The sequence below is a fragment of the Hetaerina americana genome, unplaced genomic scaffold, assembly GCF_022747635.1.
Source record: "Hetaerina americana unplaced genomic scaffold, ioHetAmer1.1.p SCAF_28, whole genome shotgun sequence".
Taxonomy (NCBI): Eukaryota; Metazoa; Arthropoda; class Insecta; order Odonata; family Calopterygidae; genus Hetaerina; species Hetaerina americana.
In genome coordinates this window covers 4,559,242-4,579,490 of record NW_027286852.1, presented here as the reverse complement: position 1 = coordinate 4,579,490, position 20,249 = coordinate 4,559,242, and the positions used below count along the sequence as shown (strand labels likewise).

Sequence of the window (20,249 nt, the reverse complement as noted above, 5' to 3'; positions counted from 1 at the left end):
CATTAATTTGAAATGATAAATACTGTCAAAGCCCAAAATTTGGGGAGAGTGAGATTTTCATCGCACATTTTTTTCCAGAAGATCCCTTTATTCCCACATGCATGAGGCACTGGAGTACTTCCCTAAGAATTCCAGGAATCAATAGTTTCTCCTAAATGTTACACCACAACTTCACCTTTTTAATGATTTGCATTTCATGTATCACAGATACTGGTTGGTATTACTGTACTAGTTCTGACATGGGCATAATGATAAAATGCTTTTATTTCCACATTCTTGGCATGGAAATATTTCCCATCTTTCCACAGCTATTAAATGTAGCAGTCAAGAGACACTGGAAAATTTATAAGAATATTAATGTAAGCTCAAAATTTCCAATGTCCTAATTTCAATCGTTAAATAAATGTGTAAGGTAATCAAACCATCATATTAGATAATTGGTTTTCAATTGCGGCTTATTTTCTTTACTCAAAAACATTTTCTTAGCAACAAATATGGTACAAAAAAAGCAATTTTTAACTTTAAAAATTTGGATGAAAAATTGATCCTAATATCTGAAAGTCCATGATAGGCTTTAAATAGTAGTACATGAGATTCCAGTGATATTTCTTCAATTAATTTTATCAGAGTATGACACTTTTCATTATTTTGGACAAAACTTCAATTACTAACCAATACATTAAAAAAATTGGTAAATAGAATCCCACAAACACATATTTGCAGGTGGTTTTGCATCAAATTTTGAAACATTGATGAATCAAAAACAAATATAATCCTAGCTTACCCTTTTCATATGAAGAATATGAATTGGCAACTCAATTTCCAATTTACTCTAAAAATGACTTGGTTTTCCAACCATATTATTTGATACCTTCTTCAAATATCCAGGGATTTTACTTGTATACATACATATATATATATATATATATATATATATATATATATATATATATATATATATATATATATATATATAAATCTTAGCCAAACTGCCATGATCAGGCTCCATTTCATCTCTCTCTCACTAACACTCTCTATCCCACACACAAACACACAAACAATGTACAAATATTCAGACATCTGACATTAAAATACTAATTCATTACCAGTTGTACAAGGCAATGATTTTGATACAAATGAGGTTGCATAGGGTGCATGCTGATGCATAAACTTACTCACATATCAAGAGTGAAATAAAAAAATAAGAATACACGATTTCACAATTCAAAGGAAATTATAGACACCGCTAGTAAAAACTAATGTTTCTTAATTACATATTCAACCAGAATTACGAAATGATTTTTTCATCCCAATATTAATTCAAGAGATTTTAAGTAACAACAGGATTAGTAATAAATGAGGCCATCTTATATGATGAAGATTTGGTTAGGAGAAAATGCAAATATATATATATATAGGTACCTCATTCATTATTTAAGGGCTGCGTACTTTGGGCAACATTCTTAGCTACACAAGTCTTGCCATGACTTAGTGAAATGAGAATGAAAGTGCAAGCACAACAAATATGAATGCACATTCACATAATAAAGCTCTTCTCCCACCTCTTGAACACTCGCGCGCAATATATTAAAGAATACAGTCAACGCTGATTGTATACCAACAGAGTAGATGCACAAATGAGAAAGCAGACTTCAACAAGAACTTGCAGTGAGCAATATTGTTCCCACAAATAACCTTTAAACCACAATCATGTTAATCATATGTCCTTTGAGTCACCTTCCTTTGAGTATAAAAGTACTTGAATGTGTTACAGGCTACAACAAAGGAAAATCTAAATTATATCCATGGCACTCTCATAATCAAACTTGCATTTGTGATGATCTCATTGGCATGGAAGGCATTCAAACATACAAGTGCAATTGAAGCTGAACTCCACCTAGAGCCACATTCATTCAAAGCACCCATATAAATAGGAAAAGTGCCATCATCATTCAATAAAAAATAACATTTTCAGCCGAAAAGTTAATTACTTGAAGTGGCTGACATATCTTGGTAAATGTTTTTGGAAGACGTAAAACAATACTATTTCCTGAAATATAAGTTACAGTTGTAATAGTGAAATATTTGTTTCCAATTTTTTTTAAACAATTGGATACTTGACCCAACAAAATATCAAGCACAGTCATCTGTCTCATTTTTACGATAAATGGTACAAAGTTGGCATAGTTTATATCAACAAACCATTGTCATGAATCAATCATTGTGTTCATCGTCCTTCTCCTGCGTTGATGCCTTTCCATTGCAAGCCCTCACAAATATATGTACACACATACTCACGCACACTCACGCACACTGACAAACAAAGAAGTCTTACTGCACGGGCAGACAGAGGTGCACAAATCCAACGCACTGGATGACGGAGCAAGTGGGCAGGCACTTCCATCAGGTCCAAACAAGCCTTGGCAACGGCGACCTCCTCCTCCTCCTGCCACGCCGCCTGCGCACATTGAAGGTGCTGCGGCGCTCAAAGCGTCCCCCGACCACCCTCCTCACCCACTCGCGCACTGATGTCACCGAGCTGAAGATGGACGGGTGGTAGCCGCGGCCACAGTTGCTGTGGTAGCTGAGCACGCCCTGCAGCTCCCAAATGCCTCCCTCGCTCACACACATGAGTGGAGCTCCCTCATCGTTCTGAAATGGCCAAATGCACTCCTCATTAAGGTGGCAGTGGGATTGAAATGCCAAGGAAGAGAAGGGGAACACGTTAGGAAAGGTGCCTTAAGATGATTAACTTGTTACGTATTCAAGTGTGCTTGAGGGACAAAGGATTCCTTTAACCCCTTTATGGTCAGCCTGTTGTCCCTGGTACATGTGACAAATGCCAGGGCTATTTTGATGAATTCGTGGGTGTGCACTTAGATATTAATGTTAACCCTAATATGAATGCATTTTAACTAATTTTTTGGTATAATTTAAACAGTTATAGGTAAGATAAAAAAATTCAATTATGTTGTTATCTAGTTTACATTTTTAGAAAAAAATATAGTGTTAAGATTTATTTTTTTTAATTAAACTTTTCCTACAGATTAGAAAATTTATCATTTATAACTTTTTTGCATTAATAATTTTGTCATAATTAATTTCTAATACTGTCACTCAAACAATTTAATGCTTCTGACATTATTTTTAAAATAGTTACATTGAATATACCGAAATATGTACTCAAGTCCCACACGCATAATTTTCCCATGAATTATCTACTGCAAGGGTGGTATAATAAGTCCACAGCAAAAAGTAGAAAAAACGATTTTTTGGACATATTTTTTTATTTTTCAAAATAATCTCCTTTCAACTCTATATATTTGTCTAAGCGTTTTTTCAATTTTTTTAAGCCATCTGAAGAGTAGGATTTTGGAAGCTCCTCAAAATAGGCATTTGTTTGATTGATTACTTCCTCGTTACACGTAAACCTTCTTCTACCAAGCCATTTCTCCAAGTCTGGAAATAAGAAATAGTCGCTGGGGGCCAAATCTGGTGAATACGGTGGATGTTGTAATAATTGGAACTTTAATTCCATAATTTTGGCCATCGCAACTTGGCAGGTGTGCACCCATGCATTGTCTTGGTGAATGAGAATGTTTTTCTTTTTCAAATGAGGATGCTTTTCCTTGATTTCTTTGCTCGGCCCTTCCAATAATGACGCATAATAATCTCCTGTTATCGTTGTTCCCTTTTCTAAGTAATCAATGCAGATGATTCCGCGAGCATCCCAAAAGAGCGTGGCCATAACCTTTCCGGCCGACTTGACCGTCTTCGCCTTCTTCGGAGCCTGTTCGCCTTCAAAAATCCACTATTTTGACCGTTGCTTTGTCTCTGGAGTGTAGTGGTGTATCCATATTTCATCAACAGCTATATACTGACACAGAAACTCATCAGGATTGCGACGGAAAAGCGCCAAAACAACCTCAAGAGTCGACCACACGACTGCATTTATTCTCTGCTGTGAGTAAACGCGGCACCCATCTTGCCGAGATTTTTTTCACGCCCCATTTTTCGTGCAAAATTGAAGCCATGTGATAGACCCATGGCTTCTACTATTTCGTGCACTTTGAGTCGTCGATCACTTAAAATCATATCGTGGATTTTGTCAATCTTTTTGGGGGTAGACACTTCCACAGGGCATCCGAATCTGCATTCATCTTTTGTGGATGTGAGACCACGTTTAAACTCATTCACCCAATTTATAACAGTTGCAAACGCAGGAGCAGATGTGCCATGAACTTCGCCCAACTCCGCTTTCATTTCTTTCGGCGTCAACCATTTCAAGTACAATTGTTTAATCACTGCTCGAAACTTTTTTTATCCATTTTCATAGACAAATTAAAGTTGTTTACTTCAATCGATGACCACATTGAAACTATATGACGGATACCGACAGCCTAATGATAGCCGACAGGCCTAATGATAGCCGACATTTTTATAAAGTCAGATATCATGGAGGTACCGATGCACAATTTATGTGAATTACTTTGTTAATTGACACAATTGTTAACATAAGCATTAATATATAATTTAAAAGATAAAATGCACAGATGGGGACTAATCACATTAAGACTACTATTTCACAATTGCTTTTACTGCTTGAGGCACACAAACAGTTTTAATTTATTTTTTAATAATGCTATACCTCTATTTGTGATGACCAATAAGAGATGCATCAATATGGCTAATTGACACCAAGTAGGAGAAATCAATGAAACATTACTAGTACAATAAATCTTGGGTAAGTAACACTATTTGGAATAAATACTTACATAGCATGGGGAATGCATGGCATCCGTGAATCCAGCACATATTTTATCTTCAGTAATGAATCCTGAGTAATGCTGTGTTGAATTGCACTCATTTAGTTCAATTGTTGGCACTGGCAAGTAGTGGAGGTACTGGCTGAAGTTTATTTCTATCCATGGAAGAGGTCAAAAGTGAAATATGGTAAACAAATCATCATGGATGCAAAAGGAGATCTGATAGTACATCATTCAATTTATGAAAGAGACAAAAATCATATTATAAGACTCTGAGTACCAAATGAAAAGAATTCAGGCTCAAATAAGTAATTTTACATAGAAGAGGTACATCATAGATTATTATAACATCAATAATGATTCAATACATAGAAAAGTACCCGCAAACCAGATGTAGAAATTTCAAAACCGCTAATATAAGTGGCAACATCTCCCTTCCATTCCATATCTAACAAATGTATTTACTTTTCCATTTATAATAAAAGTATGAATAAAGATCATTACAAATCCAGGATATATATCAAGAAATTTTTCCTTTTAAATCTCATTTGCCCCTTCCTTTCCATCACCATTTCATGAGCTAGTAAAGGATATCTGAAACAGTTTTGAACAAAAAATGCCTGCACCAATTTTCCCAAGAATATGCACAAAGAACAACTGAAAAACATGCTTCAAACTGCTTTATCACAGAAAAAAGGTTGAAATAATAACAGAGTGAATCTCTGACAGAAAAATTGCAAACCTTCCGATAAAAATACATTATTTAGAACGAAAAATTGTGACCACACACTATAATCACCCTATTGTCACAATATTATAAAAATTAGGACCCAGGGCTGGGATAATCATGAATAGCATGGTGCTTTTCCATTAGGTTCAGAAGCTATAGGAGACCTCATTTTTTACAAACACACAGAGAACCTGTTGAAAACTAATTTAGGGCTGAGGGTAAGTATTAATTTCTATTACACTTTCTTCTATATGCTCTTTATGTTTTCAGTCTTCACTTCATGAGATTGTTAGATGCCCATATTGGAAGAGTTAGTAATTTTTCAAAGGCTTCATTTCACATTATAACGTGTTTCACTGACTTGTGGCATCACCAAATACAGGTGACGCACACAGCTGTTAAATATATACCCTTCGTAGAGAGGAGAGGGGGAAGTTGAAGGTGGGGGAGGCGGATTTACTGGGAATTCAATGTCAATGGTCGCGGCTTTTTGGGTTAAAGGATGAAGATGTGGTGGTGCCATGGTTATGAATAAGCATTTGGTCTGGCCTGGGTTTATTGGTGGGGGGCTATGGGCAGACGGCTTCTTAGATCCTTTCAATTTGTTCACCCTCGAGAAGAGGAGTGGCTGTGTAGGGTCAGGGGATTATTTGTAAGTGAAAGTTGGGGGTTAGGAAAACAGAAAAACGGTGGTATCTTGGTTATCATGTTGCATAGGGTCTGGTCATGGTGTAGATACAACTGAGTACGTTGAACTGTTGGTTTTTTTAGCCTCAAGGTCAGTTTTTTGGAAAGGAGAGGGGCGTATCATTGCTCATTACAAAGTGTTATGGCGGGATTCGCCAAGTGCCTTGAAATCCCGATTAGCTTGAGAGTATCCATTTTTTAGGGAGGAGATTTTGTATTTCTGGGACAAAATTGCTATTGTGCTTCTAATCTAAGAGGTGTGTTGCGAAGAGGGGATTTGGGTTTTGCTTTTTGTGACTCCTGGCATGTTCTTGGGTTTGCGTTTTGAAATTCCTCCCAGTTTGACCGACATAATGTGTGTTGCAATTATCACATTTAAGTTATTAGATGCCTGATTTAAAGAGTGTATCCTGTTTGTCTTTGCCATAAGCTAAGAGTTTGGAGAGAGTAAGGGGTGGGTAAAAGGCTGCTTTGAGTGTAATTGGAAGGCGATTTGAGATTTTATAGGTGATATCTCCTAGGAATAGGATCAAACAACACTTGAAGTATTTAGAAGTTGAGGGCTGAGAGGAGGAATTTTGGCTTTTGGCTATTGTTTTCTACTTTTTAAAATTATTTTACCAACTAGTTTTGAGTTGTATCCATTACTGGTGGCTCTATTTTTATTTCTTCTGAGTTCCTCATTGAAATTTCAGGGAAAAGGGGGAGGTGCAGGAGCTAGTGGATCATCAAGTGGAGGGCTACATATTTGTGCAAAAAATGGTGTGCAAAATCATTGGGAATTATATGATCCGTTAATGTGGTTTTCCTGCAAATAGAGAACTCCTGTCTCTTTTCTTTTCTGGTGATTGCCAAGTCTAAGAATTTTAACTTCTTATATTTAGTCTATAAGTTATACTTAGGTCTATAAGTTATTAACTTCTTTTTCTATGGAAAAGGTAATATCAGGATGGATTGTGCTGAGGTTTTTGTGGAAACAGTCTAACTGGCAGTTTGAACGTGTCCACAGGCAGAGAATGTCATCTACGTAGTGGACCCAATACACCATATTTTCTATGTCTTTATTGGCAGTATGGAACAGATGCTCTTTGAACGAATTAAGGAATATTTCAGCTAGGAGGGGAGAAAGTGGGGAACCCATAGCTAGACTGTTTTTTTATGTATTAAATTTTGGTTGAAAATCAAACCATTTTTAATTAACTGCCATTTATATAAGAGAGATTAATTCATTTGAAAGATTTGGGGCAATGTTGGAGTCATTAAGAGTTGTACATTTTGAGTAACAATTAAGGCTTCCGATTTGGGCACACCAGTTAACAGATTATTAATATCAAGAGAAACTAGTGTTGCTTTACCCCGAACATTAATTTCTTTAAGCTTTTCAGCAAGCTTCATTGAGTTTTTCACCACGTATTTGGGCTTGAACTGTGAGTAGTCTGGGAGCATATTGTTTAATCTGCATGACAGAAGGTGCGGGGGTGGACACCACTGAAACCCCAAGACAAATTGGAACCACCTATTTATGTATTTTGGGCAATCCGTACAACCTGGGAGCATTAGAGTTCATTTGTATTATGGACCATTTGTTGTTGTATCGTAAAATGAAGTCAGTGGAAAATTACAAACTCATTTAATATGGGCACACTTTGTTCTCTTTAACTCCATTTTTGCAATCCTTTTCTTCCAGCAGCATTCCATCTTGGTCTTCTCAGACATTCATGTCCCAGTCTCAAAGGATAATTATATTTTCCTCCACTCATTATTCTTATACATTTATTGAGTAAATGAAACAAGACAATTTCGTTTGCTCCATTTTATTGAAAACTCACCGCCAGGGGAAGTGTAACCCCAGCCTGCAGTGACGCACAGCTGCCTGGGTTCAATTGGCTTCTCTGGAAGGCATATTGCTCCAACAGATTGGGTGAAGGTCAATGGCTCCATCAACTCCACAAGGGCAACATCATGGTTGTAAAGGAACCGGTTGTATTTGACCTATAAGTCATAAAAAAATAATGCAAAGAACATTAAATAAAAATTATTTTCAAATAGGAAATTCAGATACTATCAATTATTATTTGGTATTCTACCAGTTAAGGCAGGCTTTGGAGGCACACAGCCCACACAACATACCATAAATATGCACAGAATTTAATAATTTTAAAATTGAGCAAATATCTACAAAGACATTGTTTTAAAAGCTTATTTTATTGAAAAAAAGTGGAATTTTCAGTGAAATCCTGGTATGATTAGCATAGGCAACAGGGAGGCTAGCAGTGAAATGGTTTTTGATTCTTGCTCTGTAGTGACAGAAATACTCTTTCCTGGGTTTTGTGCACCCTTTTTACTACCAGTTTTCCCCATCATAATTCAATAGATACATAAATTTACTGCAAAATTTTTTAGGACTATTCCCTGCAGCATAAATGCCACTTATGATGGAGAGAAAACCTCATTTGGAGTTGTCAAGTCCTATACTAAAGTTTATGACTTTTTGATGCAAATAGATGAATGCTTACTGTGCCTCCACACCTCATTGAATTTTTTGCTAGCATGCATGAAATACAAATATATAAGTGACGATCGATGCCAGCTCTTCACAGCTTGCAATAGGAAATCACTTTGAGCCTCTATGCATGATATTTTCTTGACGATTTATTGCAAAAAATTGAATGATATAGTATTTATCAGCTACTCATCTAATGAAGCAAACACAGCTGATATAGGCCGAACAATCACAAAATGCTCCGGGGCCAAACAATCAACCTCTTAAAATGGATCTGCCCGCTATGGGAGCAAATTTAGTATCATTTCATTTTGGCACATTGAAGTGGTTAACTCATCAAGTGCCTGCACTGGCCTATGGGATGCTCATTTTGAGGGGATATCTCACCAATTAGATGCCAGATTCCCAAATTCTGTTGAAATGGGGAGCTGCATGAGGATTGAATCGCCATTCTATGACATGATGAAGGCAGACTTAGGAGAGATCTTCCTTTTGAGGTGCGGATCTAATCAATCTGTACAATCAATTACTTAACAGTCTCTCAGCACTAACACAGTTCACACAGCAATCAGAATAAATTACAATAGGGACATCTTGCCTCGCTATAAAGCGCCGGAAAGATGAAAGAAAGGCAGGAGTGGACAAATACATTACCATCTGACAAAGGGATACCGAATGAAAGTGTTCTACCATCAACCAAGACAGATTCCCACCTTTGGGGTGGAGAGTCAGCATCAGAGCACATTGAAGAAACTCTGCATAATGCAAATGACTGCACCCCCTGAATAATGCCCTCACGGCATATGTATGCACAAAGGTGGCTAAAATCTTATTGAAACAGCAGTTTTTATTTATTATTCAATTAGCTCATAATAAATAAACCACTTGTATCAGTTTTACAATCCCTGAGAGGATATTGGGGTTGAGTGATGAACTCTCTTATCCGTTGCAATAAATCTCAACACAATTCCAGTGCGCAAGTGAGACGAATCAGTGACCAAAAGGCCTCAATGCAATCTGATCCTCATTCTTTCACTCCGGCCACTCCTGTAGTAATTACATGCCACTTCATGTCACGTATGATCTATCAAACTGGATGCCATATTGCTTTGTTTTGCCAATAATCTTTGGAGTGTTTAAGGCATTCCTTCCCAGGCATTCCTCGGGCAAATCCTTCCCAGAGTAGTGCATAGCCCAATATCCCTAATCTTATGAAAACATTTTGAGGAAGAGTTTTTTATCTAAGTACATGCTGCACTCTCAGTGTAAGTGCCTAACCCAACTCTCCACTTGCAACCAAGTGGCCTGTGAAATGTAAAGGGTTGTGGATAAGTCTCCGTTCCCTACAATCAACCTATATTTTCTACAACACATCCATTAATTCTACCCAATCCACTCTAACAAATGCCTTCTATTAATCTAAACAAACAAACATATCCTGATTGTATGCTATGTCCTCTCCGTTAACAACTCCATTACTGCTATGGCATCACGCATGCCTCTCCTGTTCCTGAACTCAAACTGATCTTCCCTTAATCCCTGAACCCAATCTGATCATCCATTTGCCCTGCTCTTCATCTTCTATTTGATAATGCTGAGAATCACTTCAGCTGCGTGCAAAATGAAACGTATTGCCCTGTAGTCCTTAACCTTTCCCTTTTTCAATTGGGAATTAAAACTGATGACTTAGTCCATGAAAGTTCTTCCTTCCATATTCTCCTAAACTCTAACATTAAATAATAATAGTAAACTATAATTAAGGAATGATTCCAGGCACATCTTGGTGGAATTATTTTATAGCAAAAGGAAACAAGTTTATAATTGCACAACCACATCTTGGCATGAACTTGGTTTCATCAATGTGCAACATCTGCAGGTGTCCAAGGCCTGATGATGTTGCCCAGTGACCAACCCTAGTTTGCGAACCCTGTTTATGTGGAATTACAGTTGTTTACTTTCACAATGAACTAGAATTAAGTCTTACCTGGGGGTAAGGCACAATAGATTTAACGGTTCTTATTTGCGTTTCAGGCTTGTCCTTGTCAAAAGTTGAACCTCCTCCAAAGGCAACCCAGCCATCAGGCAACAGAGACTTCTCCCTGGAATAATAACATGTAAATAACAAAATAGTATGCATGTTTAACATGGATACTAAATTAATATGAGGGCATTAACTAGTTTAAAAAAAATATAAAATGTGAAAAGATTATTTTAAGTAGTCTACTGATTAGATGAACTCTGGTTTTAGATGGATCATAAAATGTATACATTACAAAATGATATGAATACACTTCGAAAGTGCTTCTTCACACTAAAATCCCTTTAAAGTCTTGTGCTTGCCATAACCTTTTAGAGCTTTCTGAACCATAAAATGATTTTTTAAGACTTTGATATGAAGTGTAGCATTATAAAATGACTGATTAGAATGAAACCACTGGAGCCTACCTCATGTGCAGACAGTTGTATGAGGCTATGAGCCATCTTGGGCTAATGATACTGCCTGTGCATGTGGCCCGCTCCCGAGTATGATAGAGGAGGGCAACTGAAGGCCACTGCCCATTGGCAGCCTCATCCCCACCCACCAGTCTTGCAGCCACCCCATCTGCCAAACCATGATTGCCGCAAGCTGGAAAGAGAGGAGCACATTCGCTTTATTCATACAACTAAATGAGGGAGAACATATGTGAGAGTAAATTAATAGTTTAGAGTCCTGAAATACATAACAATTTTGAGCCACCTGCGATTAGATCTAAGGTTTAATGAATGGGTACAGCAAACTGACCTCCTTGGCTATGAAGAAGTTCAAGTTGCAATGCAGCAATTTCAAAGTTTAAAAATAATTTGCCTTGAATGGGATTTGAACCCAGATCTCTCTATTTCTGGCCGAGTGTGTAATCCAGTCAAGCTACTGATAATGATGAAAATAATATTGATGTTTACCATTTCCTAAAATACATGTATGGAACATGACACACTGATTGAAAATATTGCTAAAAACACATTATATTGCATTTAGAGTTTGAATACAGATATACAGTCACAATAAAAAGAATAAATAGGAGCAGTAAGAGCATTTATAAGAATAAAAGTATATATTTACAGAGAGAGACATGACTTCATCCACATCATATCATTGATTTTTGTGCAGTAACTGAGTTCAAGTTTACACTTAAATGACAATTTTTTTTTTACTTCCTTTAGTTTTTTAGGTAATAATTTCAGGAAATTCACATCAGCATAACAAGGGTTCTTAGAAACCATAGCTGAGTGATGGGCAGTTATCCTTAGATCCATACACCCTACTGTACTGTGCCTATTGGTTTTCAAATTGAACATGACTTTATTTTGCTGCCCAACAATAATAGCATGAAATTATAAATTCATGTGGGAGTACTTTCTATTAATTATTTCAATCTATTACAGTTGTTGCTTTCAGGACAAGAATGATATCCATCACAACTCTTGTTGGCTATTCTTGATTGGTATTGTGGAATCAATATCATCTTTTCTATTTAGGGTCATGGTTGGATTGGATGAGGAATTAATCATGGTTGATATCAATCAGTTGGCAGCTGCTCACAAACTACCACAACAATCTGGAACAGCTACCCTCATTCCTGGGCAGTTAACTCACATTAACCACCAATGAAATGGAAGAAGTGTGATTTAATAAATCATAGCTGAACGGGCGAGTCATAACATTCAATCATATCATATCAAAGACATTTGCCTGACTTGAGAGAACGGTGATTATGATTTAAGTCACTGGAATGACCAATTTGGCAAATCAATTTTACATACTCCTCTCTACATTAAATAGAGTAAGGTTGCCAACAAGATAAACTTGATATTTTCTTTGATCTTGGAATCAATCAGAAGAGACATTCATGAGGTGCCCATATTTCATGCTAAAAGTCAGTTACTTTTCAAATTATCTAGTAGTGGTTGGATTTTGAGTGAATTGGGACAATAAGAATCCACATTCCTACTTTGCTCATGGAAATTCATTATTTTTGCAGCTCATATGTTCTTTAATAAAAGTTGTCTACATATATTTTTAAATCCCTATGCAGGAAAATGTTGATGGAGAGTGGATGATCAAAATCATTACAATGCACTGTTATAATAAGGGAATCTGTAATATTTACATTAAACTCTTCTTTCAATTCTACAATAAACATCACAAATAGGCTGCCTTCAGACCTGCAGGCTTGAGTTAAAAAAGAAATGCCCCTGAAGAAGATTACAACCACCCCTATAAATCGCTTTATAAAGATGACACAGCAGCATCTCTCAAGCTGAATAACATTTTAGTCCATCCATTAAAGTAAAACATTCTCAACCATCCCTAGGTGTGATGGATGACCTCTGACCAATGTGTTGAAATATAATCAGTGCACTCATCAATATCAACCACTAAAAATTATAACTTCATTAAAATGTGACTATGTATGCTATGGAAATCATTACAAACCAATGTCAAGTTTCCCAGTTAATGTTCTACTATTGATCATAAATAACAACCACTGTAATTGGTATAAAATCCTGAAGGTCCTTGAAATTAGCCAATATGTGATTATAAAATCAGAATACATAATAAAAAGCTCTAAAAAAGATTATAGCATGTATTTTAACTATACCAAACAAAATCGAGTTGCCACTGTGAATGCAAGTATGTCAAGTAATTTCAATAATTTTCAAGAAATCACACCCATTATTTTTAAATTATTTGCAAATTGATTAATTGAAATATATGCAGGAATATCAAATCATTGAAATTATCATTAAAATCAAAATAATATCTGTCAAGATCTCAGGGTGACAAGATGCAGAAGGCATACTTACTGAATTCCTGGCAAGATATTTCAACAATGCTGCCAGACGAGCAAAGGGAAGATGGCCCTTTCTGCAACATGCCTGGAAACCTCATTCCATTCCCTGGAGGTAATGAGATGGAAGCCCCTTGCTTCAGCATGAATATCTCAGATGACCCAATAACTTCACCAGATGTTGGATACTCAGTAAATACAGATCGACTGAAAAGAAGACCAAGATAATTTTAGACTATAATCTTTTCATCTGCATTCTCTTGGTAGGTAAAACAATGAAAAATGCAGGCTTTAAATGTGGAAAAAGAAAAGTTAAAGTTACTCTATCAAATCGCTCACTGTCAATTACTTGCCACCAGAAAAAGTCCTTGAGATAACTAGTTACCAAAAAGAATTTTAATAACTCATTGGAAACAATGAAAAATTTAATCTGATGAAGAGTATGAACGATTTGCTCATTATAACACTTAGTGACTTACTGAGGACATAAAATTATTCCTGTGCCATAATTCTAATCTCGTTTATGATAAATAGCAAGGAGAAATTTAAAAATTGAGCAATGCCATTCAGAAAGCTAAGGTTCTTTTTCTCAAAGCAGAGGTACTCATTTTCCTTCATGATGAATGCTTTTAAATCTTCAAGGATACAAATACCTTTAATGCGAATTTAAATAAGAATTCATAGTAAAATTAGTGACTAAGACCTAGTGTCAGGGAATCATTACTAAGGTTAGAGGCCTGAATTTACAATATGCCAGCAATAGTTCATTGACAATTTCAAGCCATTGGCTGAATATATGACTAACCATTCAATGATCAGTGAAAATGCCAGCAGGAGAGATGAGACACATGATTTATATGCTTACATCATCATGAAGGCTTTGCCGATATTGCATGCTATTTAATTACTCCTTTTTACTGTTGGTGACCTAACACCCCCCGCCACACACCCTTGTGGCAGCTTGCGGGGTATTATGTAGATGTAGATGTACTCTTTCAACAGCAACTTTGCCTCACTTCCAAAATCCAGATATTGGTAGAGTAAAATATGGACTATAAAAAGTATAGTAAAAAACCTGAAGTTATGCTTTTGAGAGGTCTAGTAAAAGATAGGTAAACTAAAACTAGGGTATTCAGAAAATTACTTTTATGTTTAAGATTTATTTGGATATTTACCTAATTCCATTGATTAAAAATTCATAATAAAAGTAATCATTAATTTTTGCAGTTATAAAATAGTAAAACAAAAGTTAATAAACTTAGTTATTATAAGTTAATAGACCACATTCCTGTAGAAATACTAAAAGGTTTAGGAAAATGTGGGAGGAAGAGGCTATATGGGCTGATTTGAATTATTTTTGAGGAAGGAATCTGGCTGAAAGACTTTGTGAGATCAGTGTTAGTTCCTATTCCGAAAAAGGTAAGGGCTACATCATGTGAGGACTACAGGACAATAAGTTTGATATCCCACGCAGCTAAGTTATTCTCAGGATCATAAACAAAAGGATAGAGAGCAGAGCAAATGATTACGGATTATAAGGGATGATTAGTTTGGGTTTAGGAAGGAAAGAGGTACGTGCGATGCCATAGCAGTAATGAGGTTATTAATTGAGAGGAATATAGAATACAACCATGAGGTATTTGCCTGTTTTGTAGATTTTGAAAAAGCTTTTGATAGAGTAAATTGGGAAAAACTAATTATATTGAAGAAAATAGGAAAAGATTGGAGGGACAGGAGGCTAATCTGCAACCTGTACATGTCTCAGACTACTCAGGTGCGGGTGAGGAACGGGGAGTCTGGACGGGCAGTGTTACGAAGAGGTGTAAGGCAGGGTTGCCCATTATCACCATTGTTGTTCAACATTTTTGTGGAGGAAATGATTAAAGAGGCATAGGAAGAACTGGAAGTAGGAAGGACATTGGGCGGGGAATTCGTAAAATCAGTTAGGTTTGCTAATGACCAAGCTTTAGTTTGTCAGTCAGCCAAGGGGCTGCAAGCATTGCTTAGTTAATTGGAAATTCAGTGCGACAGGTATGGGATGGTAATCAATATCAATAAAACAGAGGTTATGCGATTTTCTAGAAAGAAAAAGGCTAAGCTAAACATTTAAATAGGAGGGCAAAAACTAGAGCAGGTGGAACAGTTTACGTATCTCGGTAGTGTTTTGGACCAACACGGTCAAAGCAGTAGGGACGTAAGGAGAAGAATTGCGCTAGGAAAAGAGGCTTTCACAAGGAGGAGGGAGTTGATGACGGGGACGTTGAGTGAGAATACTCGTTAGTTTTTCCCAATTTTACAAATAAGCAATACAAATACAATAAGCTTTTAGTCCCCTCTGTTATTAGCCTATCTAATTCATGTCCGGCTCTTCATTTTCCTCTCCTACCTTTGTTTATATCAAATCCACTCTCTTGACAGCAGGTAAACATTTCTTATCTTTCAATATTAATCAGAATATAATGAAAATTTTGAGGAACCATAAAGTTAAGAATATTTGGGGGTGATCAATACTGAGTTAATTAATATCTTTCTCCAAAGTGATTTTTCATCAATATACTTATACACAGGTATACCTCCTCTTTTGCACCCTTTTGGTTCCATCACTCTTTCATGACATCATTTTGCTACCATTTAGATTTTAGTTTTATGATTATATGTTTCACTCCTTCATGATTTGCTTGATTTCAAGCTGTATGAATTTTAACTCTGCATTGTTTGATTGTGAACCCATGAATGTTTCGAGTATGAAAAAATGAACACATCCACTTAATAGAAATGAATAAATCCACCTAATACATGAAGAACTGGCCCCCCTACCCTGTGGATGTGTGAATTTTCACACGCCGTATAGGGCTTGGTACTGGGTGAACTCTACCATCACCTACTAAACTGACCTTCGGGTTGATTACTGTGTTTATGGTTTTATGCCCATTACCAATAAATCGATCCACATCATCATAAGTTTTTCATTAATGGAAAGTTTGGCAGAATTGATTACTTCACTTTCCCATTTTTAACAATCATTATCTCCCAGAAACCCTGGAATTTACTCTATTTTAAGACTGTCAGACTGTAAAAATTGACCCTGTGCATCCACTATTCCTGCTTCCAACAACGTTTACAGACAAAACCAAAGTACAAGGCCCCAAGCATGTTTTAGAAGAGAGATCCCCAGTCCCTAAAATGAGCAAAAGGACATATAGTTTGTGTATGCAGAACACTTACTGGAAAAGGGATCCTCAAAGACCACTTTAAAAGTATGTATGGACCCATGTGCCACAAAATTCAAAGTCCACAAAAATATGGTCCATTTTATGGCCCACACCCCAAAGTTAATTTTTATGCATACTTTAATATTGTTTGTATATTATGCGCATGTTCGTTGAGATGCAGAAGGAAGATTAATTCCAAATAGTTGTGTTGGTGCCCCCCCTCCCACTTGCCCTTCTCCTCCCTAATACCCTTAGACCGACCACAAAACCTTCCTCCTTCCACCCCACCCCTTTCTCCCAAACAGCGCTCAAATATGGTTGGGTGAAATACAAATACATTTCACTTTAAAAATAAACTGTTTTTTTAGTTTTTCATGCAATTTTATTGTCTCTTTTGTTAATGGTTATTTGACTTTTTGTATTTTGAAATTTTCTAAAATGTAGCAAAATTTTATCAGAACTGTTTTCTGTTGGGATTGTGGCCTAATCCTGTATTTCATGTTGCATTAATTATTTCTCTTTTGTGGTTTGGTCTTAAACAGAGTTCTAAGGAATTAACTTCCTGCAAAAGACAATGCTGAACTGCACTCCTGGCTATTGGAATTATACCATATTCTAATGGCTGAAAGCAAAGTTAATCACTCATCTCTATCCAAAAATTAGGAAAATGAATTTGGAAATGGAGAAGGGCTAACAAACCACAGAATCATATATTCTGGGGAAAAGTTTTTTCAGTGGACTGCACTTCACATAAACTATAAAAATTAGTGCAGCAGTCATGATGGTAAATGTACATTAGAGGTGTTATGTAATCAAATTTAAAATGTTTTTGTTGTATGGCTAACTGTTCAAGTTGAATCATTTTCTGAAATGGAAGTCCATCCCTGATTTGCTAATTCTATTGATGTGCCCACCTCTGTATATACTTGGAATCACCAAAGTTCATTTACTAAAAACAAGGTTGCTATGGTTATCCGATGAATTAGCATTTGCTGAAAAATATTTTTCTTATGAATACTCAGAACCATTTCTTCAAAATATAACCAAAGAGCTGAAAGTAAAGCTAATCACTCACCTGTATCCAAAACTTTGGCAAATAAAGTTGCTCCATTTGTTGTCCCATTGATCAGCACATACAGGGAGCCACTGATCTTCAGAAGTCCTGAAATGGAGGAAAAAATATACCTTAACTTATAATGAAAACATATCCTTATGTTACCATCATTAAATATCCTATACTCCCCATATCTATCACACTGGCTTCTCAATGCACCCAGAAGAGTTTGCAACCCTTTGGCTGATTGACAAACTAGAGCTTGATCATCAGCAAACTTCAGTAATTTTATAAATTCCCCACTGACTTTGAATTTCTATTGACAGTTCTTCCCATGCCACTTTAACCATTCCCACCATATATACGTTGAAAAGCATATGGTGATGTCTTAGCCCACTTTCAAACACAGTTTCGCAACTCCCCATCCCCTACTCGTACCTGAGCAGTCTGAGACATGTATAGTTTGCACATTAACACTTTATCCTTCCAATTTCTCCTTATTTTCTGCAATATATACGTTATTGTTTGCCGATTCACTCTAATCAAATGCCTTTTCAAAAGCTACAAAACAAGGAAATAGATCCTGATTGTATTTTATGCTCCTTTCTAGTAGTGACCTCATTACTTCAATGGCATCATACATGCCACTCCCCTTCCTGAATCCAAATTGATCATCCCCTAATTAATCATTTTCCCTGCTCTCCATTCCTTTGTTGATTATCCTGAGAACCACTTTTTACCAGTGCACAAAATCAGATTTATTGTTCTGCAACCCTCACATATTGTTGCCTTTCCCTTTTTGGAATATGAACTAACACTGATCTGACAAAGTCTTTTAGCCAAATTCCTTCCTCATGAAAACTGCAAATTAGTCCATAAAAACTCTTCTTCCCGCAATTTCCTAAACCTTTAAGAAGTTCCATGAAAATGTTGTCTACCTAATAGCCATATTTGATTTCAATTCCCATCATTCCCCTTCTGTCACCACATTGGGTATGCCTCAACTTAAGCTATCCTCATCTATGTCATATCCTCTCTCAATGTTTAATCCCCCTGGTCTAATTTCTTTGCTATACAGATCATCTACAGGATGCTGCAACATAACTTCCTTTTTTGAAAGCATTTTGCATTTGAAAAAAGGAAGCTATGTTGCTGCACCCTGTATATGTTCTTTCCGCCTTTCTTGGATCTTTTCCGGTTCTACTGATATTTTTCCTGGCTTATCTTTGATTTTTGCAGTTATTCTTCCTTCTTACCTCCCAAAAGTGCTTTAACCTACTTGTATAGCACACCATTTTCAGCCTTCCTCTGCAGACTTTCCATGATCTTGAATTGCGTCTTCCACCTCGCTTCTTTTGCTTTATTTGTTATCTGCCTCAATTTATTATTTAACTCTTTGTACTGCCTTCTGCCTAGCTCTTTATTTATATTCTTTCTTTACCTTCTCTCATCTATATCTAATCATCTTGCCCATAATCCATGAATTCCTCATCATTTCTATTTGAAGTTCCTATTGTTTCATTTTCGGCCCACGATATCCCTTCTTTGATTTGGTCCCACTTTTCCTTCAAACTGCTGCCCACCAAGCCACTCTTTCTCACAATGTGAGAACACAAGTCATCTCCGTCGGGTCAATAGCAGTCTAAAAATGCTCATCCACTCAATATTCTTTGCTTTTTGGTCGGTAAGTCATATCAGAACCCACCTTGCACTCAATTTGTGATATCTGAGCTTTTAGTAACAATCATGTAAATAGTAATGTGTCCAACTAGGCAATATTTATCCGCCAGAACACTAATCGCCAATTGTTAATCAGATCACAGTTTTTGGTCCATTTGTCAAATGATTTCATTGGTCTGGATATTCTGCCTGCCACTCCTCTTTTCATCATGCACATTTGTTTGGCCATTTTTGAAGTCTTCACACCATTGTCTAACCTTTCCTTCAATAATTACTGTAGACCAACAACTTATAAAAACTCTTGATGAATCTGGGCCCCAGACGATCCTTACGCACACCAAATCGAATCACAGTACACACTTCACAACTGGTGGGTTTGCTCTGACCTACCAATATTTAAATATTAAAAAATGGCCCTCCCTTTTCGAATATGCCTCATAAATTCTACAAGAATTTTATCACGACTTTTCAATTATAATATGAGAAAACATAAAAGTCTTTGAAACCTTGAGACATGACCTGCATGTAAGCTTGATTTCATTTAAAGAACAATTGAAAATTCAATTACTAGTTCACAAATTAAGTTCATTTTATTTTTTTTTAATGTTAACTATTCATTTTCATTTCTTCCAGTCACTATGACTATGGTTCAAAAATTCACAGAACTCATGTGAAAAAATATGAAATGGGTAAGTTGTGAGAGGTCAAGGTCATCCTCACCTGACTTCCAGCTTCATTGTTTCATTGTGCAGCCGGGTGCAACCCCACTCATCACTCTGGTCTGGACA

General features: G+C 36.4%; 1 protein-coding gene across 1 annotated transcript; it reads right to left on the bottom strand.

Moving 5' to 3' along the window:
- Positions 1–2,285: 2,285 nt before the first annotated feature.
- LOC139689865 (transmembrane protease serine 5-like) lies at positions 2,286–20,230 on the bottom strand. Its single transcript, XM_071586969.1, has 8 exons — positions 20,182–20,230; positions 17,803–17,889; positions 13,532–13,722; positions 11,132–11,312; positions 10,671–10,785; positions 8,013–8,175; positions 4,776–4,921; positions 2,286–2,652 (listed from the first exon to the last, which is right to left on the bottom strand). Exons 1-8 carry the CDS (start codon positions 20,196–20,198, stop codon positions 2,404–2,406), a joined length of 1,149 nt encoding a protein of 382 aa, XP_071443070.1. The 5' UTR covers positions 20,199–20,230; the 3' UTR covers positions 2,286–2,403.
- Positions 20,231–20,249: the final 19 nt, after the last annotated feature.